Genomic DNA, 21,632 nt, shown 5'->3' on the forward strand with positions numbered 1-21,632 from the left:
CCCCTGTGGCAACAGCACACTACGTCCTCAAGCACTGCTTTTATTTGTGCTAATTATCATTAATAATAACAACTGACTGTTATGACTCAGTTGTATATTTGAACTCTGTGGGATTTACTTTCTAGAAACCTCACATTTCATAATCCCTGAACCATTCTGATTTCAGTAAGATTATCAATTCACAACCACTTGTATTTACAATCCTACTATCTCAGCCGTCCCAAATAGCTTTGATGCCCACTTACAGCCTCCTCTTCAGGAGCTGTGATCAGCGTAAGTCACAGCTAGCAACCCTCTCATAGAAATACCTCCCCCACTTCAGTTGGGAGTCCCTCTGTTACATATAGTAAAGTGATTTTTTTTTTTTTTCTTTTCTGGAATTTCCCATGGAAGAACAAAAAAAAAAAGTCTCCTGCTAGGCTTGATTGTCAATCTCGAAAGCCTTTTTGTCAGAAGTGTGATATCCATACTTCCCAGAGACAGACAGAGATAACCATTCATAAAACACCTCGCATTTCTAGCAGCACTCACAAAATTAATACAGCCAGCTGCTGTATTTTTCACCAAATCATACAGTTTACACCTGAAGGGGAGCTGAAATCTAAATACTCAGAGTTGAGTTTATCTTACAATTCATGAGAAAGTAAAAATGGAAAGGCTCAAGAGGCCAAATTGGTCAGTGATCAGATCACATCTCTCGTACAGCAATCGCACACGTCCCACAGGCAACCTGGCTCTGGATGCATCCCCACACAATGTCCCTTCTCTCAGTACCACATCACCCATGACTGCTCTTCAGTTTATAAACACCACTATAAACTCTCCAGTCTTTTCTGCTATCTACTTGTGTTTTTCCCATCCTGAATGTGAATTTTATTCTATTTGTGGTTTGGTTTTGGTTTTTTTTCTGACCATTCCTTCAGTTTTTCAGAATTACCCTGGGCACTAATATTTCTTTTTTCTGTGCTTCTGGAGAGGCTGTGGATTTAATAAGTATTTCTTTGCTCTCCTACCCAGGCTAATATAAGGTCCAGGATGCTCATTTAGATTCTCATTTCATCTTTCTTTGCAGCAGCACAAGAAATGGGATTTGAAACTTCCCCATAATGGTTCAAGCTCAGCAATATTCTCTGGCTCGTTTATGAAAATACTATATCATATGCATGCTAATTCATCTCAAAAATTAAGAGAGATATTCTTTTCCCCTATGTACAAACTTCGTTACCCTTCCACACAAGAGAAACGATCTGATTGATGCAGTTTGTATCTGATAAATCCATAAAAGTTTCTGATTGTCTCATTATTTGCCAAAAATCATTATTTGATCATTCATTTATGTATAAATTTTCTAAGGATTGTGACTAAATTTTAATCTACAGTCTAGGTGCAAGGGTACAAACATCTGAGGGAGTCCCTAGCCGGTGAATTGCTGGCAGCTGGGAGGTTTTTCCAGCAGCATCATGAAGTTTGGTGGTATGAGGACCTGCGCCCTGTCCCCAGGGCGAGTGGTGCAGCCCAGACTCCTCCGGGCTGTTAAACTGTGCACGACTCCAAAGATAGTGACCATGACCAGCCCCCCAGCCAAAGATGCCCCGAGATGGTCCCCACAGCTCCGCACATCCGACACCTGGGCTCCAGCCCCTGCCCAGGGCAGTTTGCTTGTACAGACTTCGCTTGTGCTGGCCCCCTTCCTGTACTTTCCTACTGGCTGCTATTAGAGTGTTCAGACCTCCTTTTTTTTCCAATTTTAAAGACTTTTTTCCTCCACCTTTTTCCATGTTTCTGCTCTTTCCTCCCTCCATCCCCCTGATATCTGAACAGCAGTGATGAGATAAAATTGCTTTCTTTAGTAATACTTGAGGCCAAGATGAGGCCAGTCATCAACCTCAGTATATTACTGTGAAATAGAAATGGGACCATTGCCTTTAGCAGAGTTTCTCCAGATTCATGCTAGCTTCACTGAAGAATATCAGGGTCTAAATTCAAATAAGGGAGGACAGGCTATGTATGTCACTTCAGGTCCCACCATGCACAAATGAGAGAGTGCACCCCAAACTCTTAGAGTAATTGGAAAAAGTTTCAAGAGCAATATATTACTTAGTTTTCTATTGATGACTAAGAGCAAAGTGAAGAATCTGAAAGACAAGACCCATCAATAGAGTGATTTTTAAGCAAACATCTGGATAGATGGATGCCTAGACAGATGTTTTCTTACACAAGAAAATGGAGCATCTGCTGTGGCCAGTGCAGCAGAATCAAAGCATTCTGCTTGTCATGATCTTTGTGTAGCACTAAAAATCCCTTAAATGCATTTTATATGAGAGGTGTATGGGCTCCTGAGGGAGGATTTATCATGGAGCCTGGCGATCCCCGTAGTGATTTACTCAGCTGGGAGTCTCAGCTGATATTTATCTCTTTAAACTGCAGATCACCTTTAACATTGCACAAGCAGTGAAACACTCCTGTGTGTTTATTCAGTCTAGAACAGTCTTTGCCTGTTTCAACTTCTGTGCTTAATTTACTTTCAGTATCTCAGATTGTAAAAGACAGAAATGGAAGAATTCACTACAACAGACTGCCGGTGGTTCACAAGTATGCTCCTGCTGAAGGGGGGGGCTGTGGCAAGGCAAGCCAGGCACTGGCCCTGTTTAAACAGAATAGCAAACATTGTTATACACTTACACATCTTCCCAATACAAACCTCCCACGGTAACAGCATCAATAACTAGTAAATCCAAGGAGTGCAGACTTCACATCTTCTGAGCCTTTTATATACATATATGGAAATGTAGTACTCAGATCACCACCAAAAATTCTATTCTTTATGGTATTTACAGATACAGCCCTTCTGCTGGACCTTGGATCACCACCACAGAGGCCAGGTTCCACTCTTAAAGCCACAGATATAAACTATTTGGCCTCTATATTTGCGGTTTACGGCAAGCAGACTGCTCCTGCCCGCACATCAGGAGGTTGCTTTGCTGCACGCACGAGCTCTCTTCCCCATGCCCCCTCCATCCCCTGGGGTGGATATCCACCAGCCTCCCTCCTCCTGCCTTTTGGGGGAACCAGCAACTGGCCAAATACTGGGGTCTCCAAACATTTGCTTCCCAAGTTAAGATCAAAGCAATCTTTAAATCCAAATACAGGTTGAGTAGAACTACGCTGAGATGAGCGCCTGGGTCTGTTGCCCCCTTCCTGCCCCATGGTGGGCTGTCAGCACTCCGCGGGCTGAACACCTTGCTCCAGAGGGGTCCCCGAGCTGGTCCCACAACTGTCCCATGCTCCCAAGGTGCAGCAGGCAGCTGGACCCCATCACGGCATATAGCATTAACAGCCCAAGTGACCCACAGTGACCGAGATGGGACAGAGTACATCTTAAGTTGTCTAAAAGGGAGAGGGACAGACACAGGGCTGCAGGCTGTGCCTGGGAAGGACGCATAGATTGCAGATCCAGATGCCAGGCTTTGGCCACTTGCTGCAACATCTGTATGGGGATTTGCACAGCTGTCCCATGGGCCAGGCTAGGTGTCTAGTGTGGGAGACTGGATCAGCCACGAGGGTACTGGTCACCCAGTACCTCTGCTGGAGGAGCCCCCCCCAGTTCGGTGGCACTGGAAGGAGGGAGAGGATCAGAGCTGCTGGACTCGTCACGCTCCTCAACCTCCTGCTCTGCCAGTCTGACACTCACCACTGCCACGCCATGCTGACGGCTCACATGGGGATCAGCACCAGCCTGACCACAGCCATCCCCTGCGCCTGCCTGTCTTTCTGCAGCCAGCACTGAGAAAAGCAAAGGTGGAGAACTCAGTGCTGCACATGTCCCCAGGGAGGTGGATGGGTCTTGCACCACAGGAGACTTCCCCAGGCCCTGCTCACCCCTGCCATCCTTTGCTGATGGCTCTGGGGCAGTGAGACAGGTAGACATGCTCCTTTTTGTGCATGTTGGGGTGTGGAAAGAAGATGAGGCAGAGCCTGTCCAGGGGGGGAGGGAGGAATGTTTCTGCCATTGCATTTCAACAGGTAATCACCTTGTGTTCAAAGCAAACAGAAAACATCCAGCTCTAGCGGTTGGCAGGCACTGCAGTGTTTCAGCACGCAGCCCCACAGCCACACCAGTGCCTGCAAACTCAGCGCATTCAGGGTGGAGAAGGATCCCAGTCACGCATGAGTTACAGACACCAAAGGGTCTGCACAGTCACATCCCACTGCACTCCCAGATCACTTGGACACAGCACTGAGCCAGGCTCTTGGGGTGGCCGGTTGCTGATTTAGGCAGCTGCTGCACTGAAGATTTCTCCTACAGCTCCTGCCTTGGTGATGGTTAATAAAGACACAGCATCCCTCCTGCACTGACAATGCACATCTGTCCCCGAGGGTAGGATCCCAGTGGTGGTCTCTGTCAACAGCCCTTCATACCACCAAGGATGAGCAGAAAAAGCTTTACTGGGTTGGAGCTGGGACCACTGGGGAGGACAGTGTGGCACCCTGGGAGGGCTCCTCAGCCAGCTCCTGGGACATGGCCAGAGACCGCAGGGCAACTGTGTCCTCCAGAGCCGCCCACCCGTGTGCACCAGGGTCTGGAGGATGGAGAGCCCAGAGCTCCCCAGGAGCGGTGGGGGCACACATCTGCCCTGCAGCCCCAAAGGCAGCTGTCCCAAACAAACATGGGAAAACGAAGGAAACCTCACCTCATCTCAGGGCTGGATTTCACGGCAACCAGCAGAACGCCATAAAAGTGAAAACTCCCGATTCCACTGGATGCTAAAAACAGGCATTAAACAGAAATGTGAGATATGTGCCATAAATCTCAGAGCCATTCTTCTTAAGCTATATTTAGCTGTGAAGATTGCTACCCTTCAGACTGGAAGAACAGCTTGCAAGTTTGAAAGATTTTTATAGTTTTTCTGACTGTAAGTTCATCTAGTAAGAGACAGCACCTCTCACCACAAACTATATTTGTCTGACATATTTGCAGCTACATACTTACAGTAGCTATGTATTTATATTTTTGTAGCTACAACACACACTACCTCTGCTAGCTCTTCCCTCAGTTTCTGCAGTCTTGACTGGTACAGCTGCCAGCCGTCCTGCCCATAGTCTCCTCATGGCCCCAGATTATTTCTCAGGGACTTATGTCCAGCAGTTTGCTTTGCACTTACTGGAGCAGGATGCTTTGGCTGGCATCAAGGATAAAGCCTGTTGACTGATGCTCAGGAAAGAGTCAGATGTGTTTCACATTCATTTCAGTTAAGGACTGTTAGTGAGGGAAGGGATGTGCATCTTTTATTTCTCAAATTCCTCCTCGCTTGGGATGTGTGGCCTTCTTGTGCAACAGGATTGAAGACCTGAGCAAAAGGAGGAGGTGAGGTTTCAAATCTTGTTCGCAATTCTGCCCAAAGATGCAGGGATTTCATTTTGCTTTAAAACGCTGTGCTGAAAAATACTATTAATCAGTATACAGGCTTTTCTTGGTGCATATGTTTTTTAAACAGCTAAAAGTGTCTAACAATGAGTTAGAACTATTTAAAAAAAATAAGTATTGGTAGAAAAAGACAGTATGGCTGAAGAATAAGACCTCAGATTGAAATGAGGACATATGTGATGGTGAAAGCATTTCCAGTGGGCAGTGATGCTTTGTCCCTCGTGATTTTATCAAGTGAATAATTTTTCAATAAAGTGTAATGAAAAAGTCCATGTATTATTCAAAATGTTGTACTGCCATTTCAATGTGGCTTTAATAAGTGAACAAAGTATAGCAATCAGGTATTTCTCCTTCTCAAATGTGAGCTAGGGGTCACAGCCCCACACAACAGAGACACACTGACCTCTTCCTCCATGCCCTTGGCCCCCCCAAGGATAATGGTTTCTGTCTCCGGTCCATACCAAAAAACACAGGCTGGGAAAATAGGGACCTTCAGAGTCCAGGCAGGGTACCAAAGTCAGACAGGAGGTTCCTTGTCCTGGTGAGGCTCCTGCTATTTCAAGGAAAGAAGAAACACCAATCTGTATCTGTGGGCATGAGGAAACTCCTCGTTGAGTTCGCAGCAGCAGGGGAAAGGAGCAATGATACATGATCATTGTTGTGTCAGGGGTTGCACAAGAAACTCAAGGGACCCTTAAATCTGAAATTCTCTCCAAAATGAGCTGCAAGATGCAGGGGTGATACAGAAAGTGCTTTACGCAGCCCTGAACCACCATCACCCTGAGACAGGCAGAATGGAGAATCAGAGCAAGGTGCCCTCAGAAGCATTGTCTGACACACAGGTTTCCCTTGTGCTTTGAGCCTTTGCACATTGAACAGAGCAGGTCTGCTAATTTTTTTTTTTTTTTTTTTTTACACCTAAGGGCTAGTGCCCATTTGCATGCAAGATGGCATTTTAACATTGCCTGTTGGCAAATCCAAAATGGCTTTAGGATTTACCTTTCAAGGTAAAACATGGTGTGGTTTTTAACCGTGACTATAACTCACCGCTGGAACAAGTGACAACAGATGGTAGTGAATGCTCTCCCTGAAGGCGTTTCATCCAGAGCCTTCCTAAAAGATCTCTGTGCCACAAAATAGTTTGTGTGGAACACAGAGTCTTTGAGGGAAATGTTAGAGCTGAGGTAACAGATGACATCAGACCCATCCTTTCAGCTGTCTTTAAAAGCTGCGTCCTGCAAGTCAGAAAGAAAAAGCATATCTAATACAGAGGAAAAGGAACAGAAAGAGGGGAGATTGCTGGAAAACGCCTGCCCTGGGAACCCTCCCAGCCCTGACTCTTCTGAAGCTCAGAGTGGATGTGTTATTGATAGGAAAAGTTTCCTGATTCCATTGGCTGAATTTTAGAGATAGTGATAGTGTTTTGCAGCTGGCTGCACACAAGCTACACAGTGTGTCTACCGCAGCTATGAAACACATACGATGATAAATATAGTTGTCTTCTACTCAGTAATTCAGTATTTCTAGAAGCCCTTTGCTATGGTTTGACACTGGGGGGCAGCTCAGCCCCACACACCCACTCGCTCATTCACCCCTTGGTGGGATGGAGAGAGAGTCGGAAAGGTAAAAGTGCAAAAATTCATGAGTTGAGATAAAGACAATTTAATAGGTAAACTAAACCCACCTTCCTTCTTCCCCACTCTTTTATTGCTGAGCACATCCTATGGTCTGGGATATCTCTTCAGTCAGTTGGGGTCAGCTGTCCCAGCTGTGCCCCCTCCCAGCTCCTTGTGCACCCCAAGGCTATTCGCTGGTGGGGCAGCGTGAGGAGCAGAAAAGGCACTGAAGTTGAATGTCAGAAAGACAATGGCTACAGCAAAGCCATACCAGTTATTGAATGCAATGTCTGCACATCTGCTTGATCAGACAGCAGGCGATGGCAGCCTTCATAAGAGGCATCTGCACAGAGCAGCCAGACCAATCCTGCCTATCCTGGCACTGGTGAGGACAGAGGAGTATCTCAGCAGGTAGCAGATGGCCGCACAGTGGTGAAAGGGCATGACCAGAAGCACAGAGGACTCCATGAAGGAGAAGGAATTAAAGTCAAGCTGAACAAAACAGGCTCTGAAACTTGAGAGAGACAAACCCAAATCAGTGATGGACAGGAAACAGCATACAAGCTCATGGGAGCTCAGATCAGTCCCGATGACAGAGGATTGTGCAGTTCCCTACAAGTGATGCAATGTAGACGTGAGTAAAAGGGATAGAGAGCCAGACATGGGAAACCTCCAGCCCCCAGATGGCTGTTGGGCTGAACAGCATGAGAGGAATGAGAGAAATCGGTTCTGCTGCAAGATGACATGATGAGCTAAAGCACAAAAAGGCAAGGTAATCCTGTAACCAGTGAACCAAATAAAAAAGCATGAACTAGATGTGATCCAGTATCATAATCTGCCAAATCTAAGCAAACAGATATACGTTAGGCACTCTGGCTCTTTGAGAGTGCTGCAGTACAAGCTCTTATTTAAATGAGAGCTTGATGATACAGAAACATACCATTAAAGATGTAAACATTGCACTTCGCTGTGGCAAGAATAAATACCACATACCTACAAGCCCAGTAACTTCTTCATTTGCCTGTTACTGTGATAGATATCAACATGGAATGTTACTGTTGTTGTAAACATCATTAATCTAAGGAAAAGGGAGGAAAGTTTGCAGTTGTTCCCCAGATAAATAATGACTAATCAAATGTACTGGGTGAAGCAAAGCCATTTGTGCCGATTTTATGTGCATCCATGGCATTTCAGGGCTTCTGCTTTATGGAATTGAGAGACCTTGTGTCACTGATCCATGTTCTTACTCCAGAAATAAATAGGAGCTCTCTTTACATGAAGAATTTGGCAGTGCTGCCAAGTTGTCTAGACTCTGCCCTGGCTGCTTCCAGTCCTGCCGCTGGAAGAGATGCAGTTTCACACCAGCTGTGGCTTCGCTCTCCTCTCCTCCCACACAACACAGGCTCCAATGCATTGGTTTCAAGGAGCCCTGAGAACTCAGCTGAGGAACCACATCTCCAGGTGCTGATATATCACCCACCTCTCCCTTGCCTAAACACAGCTAGGGAATATACTCCAAGTCTTTACACAGATTGCCCATACTTTACAACAGACGCTTGGAGAAACAGCTGACAGGAGAGCTGTATTGCTTTTATAAATATGTAGTGCATCCACACTGGGACAGCACAGAAATGCTCCATGTTCGTTTTATCCATGGAGAATTTCCTAAGCACCCGGAAGGTGCACAGGACTTCTAATCTGAATATCTTTCAAAGAGCAGTAAAGCATAATGAGACGTCACAATATAAATCTGAATAATTCATACTAGACATGAGGTTCTGATTTTATGCTGGGCAGGTAAAACTGACTTGAGAGGATTTGCCATTGTAGTTGGGAAGCAGGTTTCTGAAAACACAGCATGCTTTGAGGTAGCAGGGGAGACACAAGAAGTTTTAGCTGCTGAAGGCAGAAAAGTTTGGTAGCTCAATTAAAACCAGGAGCACATTTTTAGTCATGATTTTTGCATCATCCACTGCCTGTTACCAATGTACTAACACAAGGCTTCAGCCCAGGGTCTCTTACCTGAGTTGAAGTCTGAGTGCTGTCTCTTGGTGCACATGAAATGCTGTGGAGCACAACAGGAGACTGCAAAGCAGGGCCAGGGTTTGCAAGTTGAACCTTTTGTTTCCGTCCCTGCTCAGCAGCTCCATGGTTAGCACTCAGAAGGATTTAAAAGAAAAAATGCAAACTGACAAGACACAGGAACAACCCCTGCCATTCTTCAGTGCACATCCAGATAACATCATCATGCTAACACAAATGTACTGCAGAAGAGTCAAAATAGAGACCCCATAGCCCAGTACCACAGCAGGGCCACTGCTGGCCACAGGCTTTGTACTGAGTTTGCAAGGTCTTAGGAACGAGGCATGCCAGGTTTGCTCTCTTTGAACTTGTCCTGACCTGTCTGGAATTATGTTTTACCAGATTTAGCACTAATGGCAATTTTTATTATGGCTATGGCTTTTGCTTACCATTGTATAATACAACCACAGTTTCAGTTTTATGCAGACAGTAGCAAAAAGTAGCTATTCTGTGCTGAAGGACACACATTTATAACTTCAACATAATGGTATAGTGCTGAGAAATACATATCTGGCAGGATGGCAGGGGCCTTGAGAAGTGGGAACACAGGATGTGGCAGAGGAGTGCAGGCATGAGGTGATAAGAGTGGGGCACAGGCTGATACTGGGGACCTCATGGCTATAAACAATTCAGGGATGGTCAGTTAAAGAAATGCAAGCTCAGAGCTGGACAAAAATGGTTTTGAGGTGACAAAGAGAACAAATAAGTATCTACTGCATAAAATGCACCATATTTAGGAAATCTGCATGTATCATGGACTTGGAGACCAATGAAGAGAAAGAAAGGTGTAAAAACACGTTATCAAACATAAAAAAAAGACACAAAATGGACCTAGAGTGAGGAAGAAGCCATGAATATCAATATCATATTCCCTGTAAAGGACTCCAGATTTTGATAACTTGATGTAACATCCACCACCACCACCACACTGAAGTCACCAACCTTAGGACCTAGAGGAACAGTGACAGGGTGAGCACGACCGCAGGGAAAAGGCAGAAATTGGGAAGTGTATGTATAACAATCTTATTTTTTTTTATAATTATTATTACTACTACCACCACACTACTCCTTCCATAAAGAAATATTAATTTTTCTTTTTTCTGTAATAAGTGGATCTGGACTAACAATGATTCATTTATTAGCCTGTTTTCAATGACACTAACAATGAATTCTTGGCTTTATACATAAAGTGCATTTGCTTCTTGCCCATAAGTGAGATTCTGATCATAACACACAAGACCCTTCGCAGCAGTGGGAAGCCACATGGGACACCATCAAGCATCTCCAATGAGATCTTCTCCAGTGGCACTAAGCAACAATGTGTAGGCAAGTGCATTAAGCTCCTGGGTAATGCAGACCCTGGGGTGCCAAGAGGCACTCAGCAGACCCTAACGCAGTTACCCAGCAGCTGCTCACCCAAATCTGACCCCAGGGAAGAAGCATCCAAAGCAACTCCATCCCACACCCTGGAGATAGGCTGCACAAGGCAAGTCAGCTGGATGGAGCAAATGCAGATGCACCCAGCCACCCACCCACCCATCCATCCCATTAAGTATGAGGATATGAGCAGCACTACAGTGAGAGGGAGAGAGTTTCCCCATTTTCTGCACTGTCATGTGTACAGGTAACCCCTGCAAGGACAAGGTCTACCCATTCACATGGGACACCTTAAATGGCTTTCTGCAGAGATCGAGGGATCTGCACAGCCACGAACACGGTATCTGCATGGGAAAAGGTTGCAGAAAACGTAATGAAGGGCTGAATCCATAGGCACATAGATTATGGCATATGGGGAAACGGTCAGTATGGCTCTTCTAACATACAGACAAGACTCCCTAACATATTGCATGTCTTCCAAGGGCTGGAAAGGATTCTGGCTGGGGCGGATCCAGGTGATAAGAGTCTACCTGGATTCCCAAGGGCTCAGAGCAAGGTCCTCACCAAAGGTCATCAAATAAGCCGCCATGAAATGAGAGTAAAGTTCCACACACCACTCAATAATTGAATCATAAACTAAAGGTGCATGGCTATCCTTTACAGTGAACCCCTACAGGAATCTGTACTGGGATTTCTGCTTTTCAACAAATTTTGTCTGGGAAAGGGAGGGGAAAACAGCAAGGCAACCAAGTTTCTGATCATATTAAATTACTCCAGGAACAGGAGGACCAGCTGCGAAAATCTGCAGAAGACCCTGAGAAGAATGAGTCACTGAACAATAAAACAACAGATTAAAAAAAAAAAGCAGTTGAGATAAACATACAGTGATGCACTTGGGGAAAAATTGAACACTTCAGATAGAAAATGACAGGCTGGCGGCTAACAATTATCTCTCAGGAACAAGCTGTCACAGTTACCATAGTGTTACAACAACACAGCTCAGTGATCAGCCGTTCCAAAACCAAACTAGATATTAGAAATTCCTAGGCAAAGACCAGAAAACAAGGCCAGGACAGCGTTGTGCATCCGAAATACTGCCACAGTCCTGATGCCTCGGGGAGCAAAACACTTGTCACGGGAAATGAGCGAGCAGACCATGGCTTTCAGTTGGAAAGAGGCAATGGAGGGGAGATATGATAGAGGTGGCAAAGGCTCACAGATGAGTAGGGGAAGATCTGCTCACTGTCACTTCCAGTACAAGAGCTAGAAGCATGAGAAATTAAAACAGCACACAACTGGTTCAGAACAAACACACAGAGGTCATTATTCATGCAGCATATCATTAGACTGTGGAAATCGCTAAAGCGGAGTCTCCTAGAGCCTCATGTGTTCATGCATCAAATTTAGGAAAATTAGCTCCTTCGGCAAGTGGGTTCATCACCAAAACAGTGCTGTGATTGAAGGAAAGAGCAGAAGAGCCCCAAAGCCTGTGCTGTTCCAGGAGGAAGAGTCTGCCCCTTTGCTGAGGGTGAGGGATTTCCAGGAGGTCTTGTGAGCAAATCCTAGCTTTTAGCTTCAATTATTTTTCTCAGGTTTTTGCACCAAGGTGCCCTGTTTCCCCTTGTCACACCCCAATTTCTCAGGACGATGACTCAGGTTTGCTGATTCCCAGGTCAGGATTAAGGTGAAACGACACCAGGGATCCTTTAACTCACAAAACTCAACTTTTATTTGCTCACAACAACTAGCATGCTCACCACAAAAATTGGCACGAAACTATGCCAGTAAACTGTGTAACACGTGCTAATCATACATCACCAAACGTATACTACAGGCCTTGCTTATTTTTGGGTCAGTTCAGGGAAGACAATAAGGCAAGCCCTCCCGTTGGGTCAGGAGGTTCAGAGAAGCCCCCCCCGCTTTCTAGACTCCTTCTCAGAGAGGAGCCCAGGGGCGGCTGGGTCCGCTCCCAGGCCCAGACTTGGTCAACGGTTTACGTCTAAAGGGACAAGGGGTAGGGATTACGAAAGAGCAAAGAGGGAAAAAAAAAGATTTCACCAGTCCCGGGTCCAGCATTAGTCCAGTGGGCTTGCACACATGGGGCTTCAGTTCGTGCCCTTTTACCATCCTTGCCCCTCCTTCGGGCGGGCACTCGAACTCATTAGGCTAATTAGGTGTCCTGAGCAGTTTGGGCTGGGGGGTCGTTTGGGGAGTAACTTCCCCTGCCCTGCAGACGTGACCAGTGTGCTCTTTGGCCGTGCATGGTGAGCTGCCCTGCTCAGCACATCAGTCCGGCACATCGGAGCAGGGAGCTGCGCTCCCCCCGGCACGGCCTCCCCCGCCCGTTGCTGATGGGCTGCCTTTCACCTGGGGTGCCTTTCACCTGGGGTGCCTTGCTAGGCAGGGTTCCTTGTTATGCAGAGTGCGTCGTTAAGCAGCACTTGACCCACCACAATGTTTGAGACATTAACTCCTTCAGTCCCTCGCACCCCTCATCAGCTAGCATTTATTTTTTGTGTTGGGAGTTATTATTCTTACTTCCGAGACAATAGCACTTATTCCTGCATGCCATTTTTCTTCGTGATGACCCTTAGCCCTTTTGTATTTCTTCTTGGTGCATGGCAGAATCCTGGATCTGCCCCTCCCTCGGTTTTTTGTCTCATGCAATGGTGCACATCAAAACTGCCTGGTGTAAGGCGAGCAGAGGAAAAAGGGCTTGTTAAGAATGGCCAGGGCTGGTAAGAGACCTGCCTTTTGAAAAAAACCCACTAGATTGTTTCCCAGGCAAGAGGGTGGTGCCTGTGAAAGAGGCTGGACAAGCTGGTTGTCACCAAAACAGCTGCTTCTAAGGTAGTAAATGCTGGCAGAAGTTACACCTCATTAAATACACTAGGAGGGTACTGTCAAATGCCAGCACCTGTGTTAGAAGGCGGTCCTATTAAAGCTGACCCCAGGAGGTTCCTGTGCTGAGTGTTTTTAGGGTGTTGCAAAGGGTTTAGAGGCTGTCTAGGCTGGTAAGGTTGATCTGTTTTTTCTTTTTAGGGTTTTTTGTTGGTTATGTATATATATAGTTATGATACAAGTTAGTTACTTCCTAGTCCTTAGATTTATGTGTCTGCTTCCTTAGGTCTGTAATTACTGTCTTTTCTGTTGTTGTATGCTATTTTAATGCTGTAAATAGTTTGTCTTGCTCCTCTGTTTTGCAAAGTGCTTCTTAAAAGGCTATTGTTTTAGACCCTTATACTGAATTGATAAGGAATGTGAGGGAGTACTGTGGTGTGTTTATTGTTTGGGTTTGGGGGTTTTCTTGTTTGTTTGAGGACTTTTTTTTTTTCTAGTAAATTACTATAAAAGTTCTATCAGCCCCCAGGTGGGCAGAAGAGACTAAAGCATGATTATGTGAGGTGTCTTTTATTGCTCATGTCAGGTCACCTCGGGGGTGGGTCTTCAAAGGCCCAGATGCAGATAAACCAAAGAAAATGCCTTCCTCTCTTAACATGCTCCTGAAAGCAAGGTGGGCCTCCTGCAGTTCATGGTCTGCCCAAGATGTTAGTGTGCTAGTCCATTTAACTACCTTCTCTGGCTACCATTTAACTACCACTGGCTAAAGAGATCCCTTAACTAGCAATGCCTACCTGCAGAAGGTTTGGGAGCTGAAAGCTCTGCACTGAAACAGTTGGGTGGCTTAATGCAAAAGGACCTTAATTTGAATGGGTCTCGCACAGCATCCCTTTTCCAATCAGGGAAGTTTGAGGTTAACTGTTGAACAGCCCAGGCACTAAATAGGCTGTTTATTTCTGCGGCGTTGTCCAGAGCACATCGTGTAGCTGACCTTGCAGCCGTGCTTGTTGGGGCTGCACTTGCGTCCTTGGTGCTGTGAGTTGCTGATAATCTGCTTGCGTGTCCTCAGGAGTGCCTGGCCCCCACAGCACCTTGTTTACTGACACTTGTGGCAAAACCCTTCCTGTGCTGTTCCCTTTCTGTACAGCAACGTCACCTCCCAGGTCCCTGATCCAACTGGGCTGGCTGTGGGGATGGCAGTGGGGCAGGTACTGCTTGTGCTGTTGGCTGCCTGTGCAGTGATGCCTGTGAAGGACCCGTTGCTGAACATCTGTATGGATGCCAAACACCACAAAACCAAGCCTGGCCCAGAGGACATGCTGCATGACCAGGTAGGACTGCTGATGGGTTAAGTGGGATTGTCAGGGTCCCCCGTAACTCCCTCCCCAGGTAATACAAGCTGGTTTGTTCTTTGGACTTAGCATCCACTTGCCTGAGGAAGAAAGCCTGTGCTGGGTATGAGGTCTGTCTATTTGATGTTTTCTTCTACCTAGCAAATGGCTAGGGAAGATGTGGTGGTGTGAGGATTTCTGTCAGCTGTGTCACCCCTCTTTTACCAGGAGGCTTCCTCTTTCCAAAGCTTAGTTAACCAGAACAGAACAAGATAAAGGATGTCAAGAAAAAATACTGTTTTCTGTTCCCTCTCCCAGTGCTAGAGCCTCTTCTTGCTAATTGACCCCAGGTCCTTGGTGGGGATGGGGCTAAGAGCAAGTCAGGGTGCAAAAGAAGGGAGTTTGTTCCTATTCCTCAGGTTGGCACTATTTCCTGGTGAGCATCTAACAGAGTCCTCCTCCTGCTCTTCTTCCAACTCCCATCTTGCTGCAACCCTGAACTCTTCAGTCCAAAGTACCTGAAGGTTTGCTGCTGAAGGGTTATTCCTGTAGGCTATGCAGGGAGAGGGCACCTGCAGCATCCTCTGACTCCTTCAAGCTGCTACCAGTCATCCCTGACCAGCCTGCCTCTTGCTCTGTTGCAGTGTGCTCCCTGGAAGGACAATGCCTGCTGCACAGCCAACACCAGTTTGGAAGCCCACAAGGACCAATCCAACCTGTACAACTTCAACTGGAACCATTGTGGGCTGATGCCACCCAAGTGCAAGCACCACTTCATACAGGACACATGCTTGTATGAGTGCTCACCCAACCTGGGGCCCTGGATTGACCAGGTAGGATCAGATCTGCTGTGATTAAGACAACAGGGCTTGTCCTGGCCACATGATATGTTATATGCTGGTCCCCCATATGGTATACCCCTGGCATGTATGGAAGTGTGCTTTCCAGGGATGCTGCAAACTTTCCTTCTGGGTGGAAAGATTCAGAGGACTTTGCTAGCCTCTGTTTAGGTAGTCAGACAGGCTGATGGAAGAACTGCTTGTTGTCCAGGCATGTCTTTGCTGGGGCTGAAAATCTTCCAAGATTAGCTTGAGCTAACTGGGCTGGAGCCTGCTGAAAGGGGCTGGGGCGGGACTCTGGGTTCTGGCAGATCCTGCCACTTAGCTTTCAAGGGCCACCACCAGTGTGCACGGTCCTGTTCCCTTGCAGGTTGACAGCAGCTGGCGTCGGGAGAGGATTCTTCATGTGCCACTCTGCAAAGAGGACTGCGATGAGTGGTGGGAGGATTGCAAGGACTATGTCACATGCAAAGAGAACTGGCACAAGGGCTGGAACTGGGCAACAGGTTGGTGGGCTCTGTGGAGCAAGCCTTTCCTCACCCCTGCAGGCAAGCCCCTGATAGTGTCACTGCTGCCTGCCTGGTGGCTGGAGCCAAGACCCCTAATTGTTCCTGCCTGTCTGTGGGGTTGCTGATTAGAAGGTGGCCAAGCCACCATCCATCTGCTAAGATGCAGTGATGGGCTGTGGGCAGGTTGCCAGAGCTGCTCCTCCCAGGTGAAAAGACGTGAGTGAAGTGTGCTAGCTCATGTTTTCTTTTGTGATGCTGTCTGTGTTCAGGAACGAACCGCTGTCCTTGGGGCTCCATGTGCAGACCCTTCAGCCATGTCTTCCCCCGACCAAAAGACCTGTGTGAGAAAATCTGGTCCAACTCCTACAAATACACCACAGAGCACCGGGGCAGTGGACGCTGCATCCAGATGTGGTTTGACCCTACCCAGGGAAACCCCAATGTGGCTGTAGCGAAGTACTATGCTTGGAAAAAGAGATCCTCCTCTGCTCAGATGGAGCATGCGACTCCTGAGACCAACGAAGCTGTGGGTGTTCTGCTGTGGCCTGCCCTGGTCCTGCTGCCTCTGGCCCTTGTGGTGGTCCCTGAGGGAGCTGGGGGCTGTGGATCCCAATGGATGAGGGTCCCTGTGATTGCTCCCTGAAGGGACATGGCTTGGACTGCTCCAGCTGTCCTACAAGAGGAGCTGGCGTAGGTAACTTGGGTCTGTCTGTTTAAGCTGGTCAAGCACCCCAGAAAGTGTTCTGTATGAGTTATGTTGTTGGACCTTGATACCTGCCTCTACTTTCACCTGCTGACAAAGGCAGTTATTTCCTTGCTATCCTAGAAAGGCCAATACCATGTGTCTTTGCTCTGATGTAGGGAGCTCCTTCACATCTGGCTGTATGCTAGGTTAGCAGTACTTGTTCAAGGTCCTTGGCTAAGCTCTAGTCTTTCAGACTGCTCTGACTCCATGGAGGGTGGGGATGACAATAAAATACTCTTCTGAATCAGCCTTGCTGTACTGAAGTTAATTACTTTCGAGGAGGTAGAGGTGCTCTGGGGGGTGAACAAGACTGCTGGACCCGGTGGTGGTGAGTGTGGGGATCTGTACCTGTGGGACTTTGCCTGGGGGGTAGGAAAGGTGTAGCCTTCTGGGTCCAGAGGGCTCCTTAGCTGCTGTGCTGTGCTCCATCCTGCTGGATGAGGTGCAGAGTTGCCTGTGTGTCCACACTGGAACTCCTGCAGCAGACCACAGCTAGCCTTGAGAAGCACCTGTAATGTCTCCTTCCTTGTCACAGCCTTTTCTGTGCTTCTTCCTCTTCCCTCTGAGCCAGCCCTCTCAAAGCTGGGTGCAGGAGCAGTCTGACCTTCTGTGCATGGATTGCTGGACCTCAATGCAAATTGCTGCTGCAGCCTGGTGCAAGTGGCACCTGCTTTTCCAGCTGAGCAAGTGTCTCTGAGGAGCATCTTGGCAGAACTGTCCTTGTCCTGCAGCTGTCCAGAGATTGTATGTGGAAAGCTCCCTCTCCTTTGCTACAGCTGTGCAGTTCAGGTTGACTGGTGCAGCTTTCCTCCTCCTGCCTATGACCTGGTTTTGGGTGTATATCTGTGTTTCTCCAAAACTTTCTCTTCCCCCGGGGGCAATGTTTCACAGCCCTCTGCATGGGACTTGCAGATGTTATAAGTAGCTGTGCAAAGGCTGACTGCTGTGCTTACTCTGTTTCCTTCCTTGGAAGTGAAAACAAGCCTCTAACAAAGCTTCAGCAACTTTTGTAAAGGAATGGCAAAGGGGAGAGCAAGGATGAAATGCACAGGGCTACTCGGGTTAGGCAAAGTCTGCAGCTGTCCAGTCTGCAGAGCTTTATAGTCTTTCAAATACTTAAAGGAGTCTTTAGATCAAAGCAGCTATTCCAAGAAGTTTTTCTGGTTTATTGAATTTTTAAAATGCTCCTAATGATACAGCCTCTATTGTAGCTGGTTCCTTGTTCCTTGCTTTTATATGAACACAGAAGCACTTTTTTTCTTTCCCTCTCTAACTTCAATGTGTTTCTGCAAAAGCTGAAGCTATCCTAGGACTGATGCTGGCTTAAAGTAAAAAAAAAAAAAATCTTTAGCCCATGTGTGGGGTATGGGTTTGCTGGGCCTGACCCAGGTAGGGACAGGGAAGAGGAAACGCCTGGAGCTGATTCCTGTGATGGTGATCTCCATAAAGGACAAAAATAAAAACTCTAAATGCAAGGCTGCTTGAGTTTAAGGAAGATTCCATTCAGGCAGCTCCCACTGGCTATGGACTTGTTGTCTAGGCAGGTTCTGATCAGCTCTGCCACTGCGCCTAAATAATGCTCAGGTACTTGTCTTTTAGAAGCATACTGGGATCCCCTTCAGGGCTGGTGTAAAGTCTTCCTATTCCACACCAGTGTGAGAACCCTGCCTGCAGGCCTGTCCCTGGAGGGAGATCTGACCTCATTGTTTCCAACCACTCATAGTTTTATCCTTTGGAAGTTGCTTTGGCATTAGCTGCAAGTGATACTGCAGCCAGCATCTCATCTTTATGAGAAACTTCTAGTTGTAGAGACTTGCTCCCTGGACACTTAACTGGTCCTGTTAGTACTCTTCCCATGCTTGGCAATGGTAGGATAACTTTGCCTATTGCAAGCTACTGCATGAGATCTGGGCAAACTGGTCTGCACCTACAATTAGTTCGTCTTTCTGTCCATTGATTCATTGCTGGAAGAGGATCATGTTGCTGAGACTGCGAACACCAGCATAATTGTTCTTGCTTCCCAGGCTAGGCTACACCCTCAAATTCTTTCTGTCAGGTAGAGAGAGGTTATCTTCATTTAAAACACCCTGTAGTGATGCACTGCAGAGCATCCATGTTAGTGTGACATTATGGAACAGCAGTGGCTTGCAATCAGTCAGTGTTAATCCTGACTGGCATTGCTGGGATGGAAGGTGGTTGCAGCTTGCTGCTTATCCCCTTTATTTCTGCTTACCTTCTGTCACTTGGGGGGAACTGCACAACCTGTTTGTCACCAGGACTGACTTAAGCTCCCTGAGCCCCTGTATCAATTCCTACCTGTGCTGTTGTCACCTATTTGGGTTTGTCTCTAATATGTAATGAGTGTTTTGTGGTTTGATGCCAGGCAGGTTAGTCTTAATGCTTGGTTTGCTCAATCTTTTTTAATTCATTCCTTCTCCTTCATGGAGTCCTCTGTGCTTCCAGCCATGACCTCTGATCACTATGTGGACATTTACCTGCTGAGATACTCCTCCATGCTCACCAGTGCCAGGATAGGCAGGATCAGGCTGGTGTCCTGGGCTGGTCCAGATGCCTCATTAAGCATTCCTCCACTTCTGGAATTAAGGTTACCATTACTGTCTGCATCAGGACCTGATTGAGCTGGTGTGTATAGACATCATATTCAATAACTGGTATGGTTTTGCTGTAGGTGTTCTCTTTCTGACTTTTGACCTCATCCTTATTTTCATGCCATATATTGCTAAGGCCATTCTGAGCATTCTCATCCCAGACGGAGTATCTTAAGGCTTTGAACAACTGCCTGTCCTGGATCCTGGTTGTCTTGTCCATGTTTCGGCAGTATGGCCAGCATGCTTCCCCTCTCATTCACATCATGGACAATGTTTACCTGCTGGTCCCCCCTGTGCTGAACCCCATCATCTATAGCATAAACACTAAACATTGACAGGATCTGCCTCTCAGAGGCAGCTCTGCCTGAGACAGCAACATCTGACTGAGGGAGGTTTTGAGGGATGGGATGACTGCAGGCTAGAGGCAGCTCATCTGTGTCATTGCTTTAGCATTTCCTTGCCTTGGGGATATTTTGGATGGGAACTTCAGTTATCATGTGGTATCTTTTGGGCTATAGTGATTTGTTGTGTCTGATGAGCAGAGTCAATAACTTAATGTTATTACTTGAGCTGGGATCATTCATTGTGTACTATAGAAAGGTTTTGTTTTATGAACCTATTCTAGAAAAAGGCAGCCTTGCAGAGAAGAGGCTGATTAGATCAGCTGTCCATCTCTTATCACCGTCTAAGTTCATCTGCTTAGCCTTGAGCTGAGCTAAAAGGGTCAAATGTTTCACCTGTGCTATTCTCTGTATTTGATTGTTTCTTGTGATAGACTTTATGACCCTGCAATCATTTGTGCACTAATCCTAGCATGCTAAATACCACTGTTCACTCATTTCAATGATACTGTTTTCAAAGAAAATATCTTGAAGCCCAGAAATGGAAAGAACTGAAGACGATTTTATGAATAGCAAAACCACACTCTGTTCCTAGCATCAGGCAAGAAGTAGGAGCTCTTCCTACCACACCTTCATGCTGGATCCTGCTGCTCTGTCTTTTGGCATTCTCCTCACCACAGACAGGCTGCGTGAGCAAACTCCTGAAGGAGCTTCTCCCCACTTTGGATGCTTTTACTGATTCCTGTTATCGGCAGTAGTGTTTCCATCATCAGAAAGGTGGAGAATGTACATCTGCAGGGGCTTCAGGTACCTGCCTGCTCTGCATGACCATAGTCAAGGCTGTGGGGTGTTGACAAGTCAAGCTTTCTGCGTGTCCCCTCATTTTCCTGGAGGGGGATCTGATCTTGGGGACAGATTTCCAGTCCTGACCAAAATGTCCCCACTTACAGGGAAGTCACCCTGCTATTCAGACAGGGACCCTGTAAGTGTGTTCCTGAAACCACTAAAAATTAGCTCTGCAATTTGAGGGTCAATCTGTTAAACTTCATGCTCCAGTCATGACCCTTTGTCGCTGTTGCTGCTGCTGCATCCTGAGGCTGGGAATCTCCTCTTTTCCACACAGCTGTTCAGGACCATGATTTCTTACACGGGGTAAGGTAAACTGCCTGCACTATCCAGTGCCTTGATCCAGGCCATGAGGAGCCCAGACTCCCCTCAGTCCAAGAGCACAGCAGCAGCATCCCACTTTCCTGTCTGCTCTTGCTGTGTCACAGGATGCTTCCAAGCTGGCTGCAGGTTTGTTTCTGCTCATTTATATGGAGTTTTGGATGCATGTATGTAACTGATTGCTGCAGCCCGAGAGGTCCCCCCTGTGGTTACCTACAAGCCAAGATCACCTGGAAGGAGGGTTCTGCATTGGATGTGATTCCTGGGTCTCAGGAGCTATCTGCAAGAGCTGGAAAACAGAGGAGGGACATCAGCCAGCGGGGGATGTTTGACTCCTTTTGCTCTCCAGCCAACAGAGAAGGTAACCAGTAGAATTGACAAGATACTGTTGTAGCTGTAGCTATGATGGTCTGCTACAAGTTTATAACATCTCATTTTGTCCTCCTAATATAGGATAGAATAGGATATTTCAGTTGGAAGGGACCTACAGTGATCATCTAGTCCAACTTCTATTCAGAAAAGAAAGCCATGCTCTGGGGCACACAAAGCTTTCTGCATGTCTCATAGAGAAGCCAGATTCTCGAGCTGGGGAGTAGAGGCAGAACAAGGTTTGGAGGAGTCCAGTGCACAGCAAGACAGCACAGAGCTGCAAATGAGGAGCCCCAGCACAGCATAGGCTTTCAGTCCTGAGCATCAAATCCCAGGTTAGCACTTGCACACCAAGTGGCTGGCAGTGCCCGTTCCACTGCA

General features: G+C 46.9%; 2 protein-coding genes and 1 pseudogene across 2 annotated transcripts in view; 2 read left to right on the top strand and 1 right to left on the bottom strand.

Moving 5' to 3' along the window:
• The window catches only part of FHIP1B (FHF complex subunit HOOK interacting protein 1B), a 421,115-nt gene that overhangs the window by 271,842 nt on the left and 127,641 nt on the right, over positions 1 to 21,632 (bottom strand). The gene's annotated exons all lie outside the window — the stretch shown is intronic.
• On the top strand, positions 14,347 to 17,033 carry LOC104314622 (folate receptor gamma). Its single transcript, XM_009914179.2, has 4 exons — positions 14,347 to 14,672; positions 15,317 to 15,505; positions 15,882 to 16,017; positions 16,290 to 17,033. Exons 1-4 carry the CDS (start codon positions 14,535 to 14,537, stop codon positions 16,661 to 16,663), a joined length of 837 nt encoding a protein of 278 aa, XP_009912481.1. The 5' UTR covers positions 14,347 to 14,534; the 3' UTR covers positions 16,664 to 17,033.
• Positions 19,123 to 19,709, top strand: LOC138690101 (olfactory receptor 51Q1-like; annotated as a pseudogene).

Source organism: Haliaeetus albicilla, chromosome 20, assembly GCF_947461875.1.
Source record: "Haliaeetus albicilla chromosome 20, bHalAlb1.1, whole genome shotgun sequence".
NCBI classification, from domain to species: domain Eukaryota; kingdom Metazoa; phylum Chordata; class Aves; order Accipitriformes; family Accipitridae; genus Haliaeetus; species Haliaeetus albicilla.

What these genes read in the sequence shown, in the direction of transcription:
- LOC104314622 (XM_009914179.2), top strand. Translation starts at nt 14,535, where the DNA reads ATGGCAGTGGGGCAGGTACTGCTTGTGCTGTTGGCTGCCTGTGCAGTG. An exon ending in AGGACATGCTGCATGACCAG is followed by an intron (nt 14,673 to 15,316) that starts GTAGGACTGCTG and finishes GCTCTGTTGCAG; the next exon opens with TGTGCTCCCTGGAAGGACAA. An exon ending in GGGCTGGAACTGGGCAACAG is followed by an intron (nt 16,018 to 16,289) that starts GTTGGTGGGCTC and finishes GTCTGTGTTCAG; the next exon opens with GAACGAACCGCTGTCCTTGG.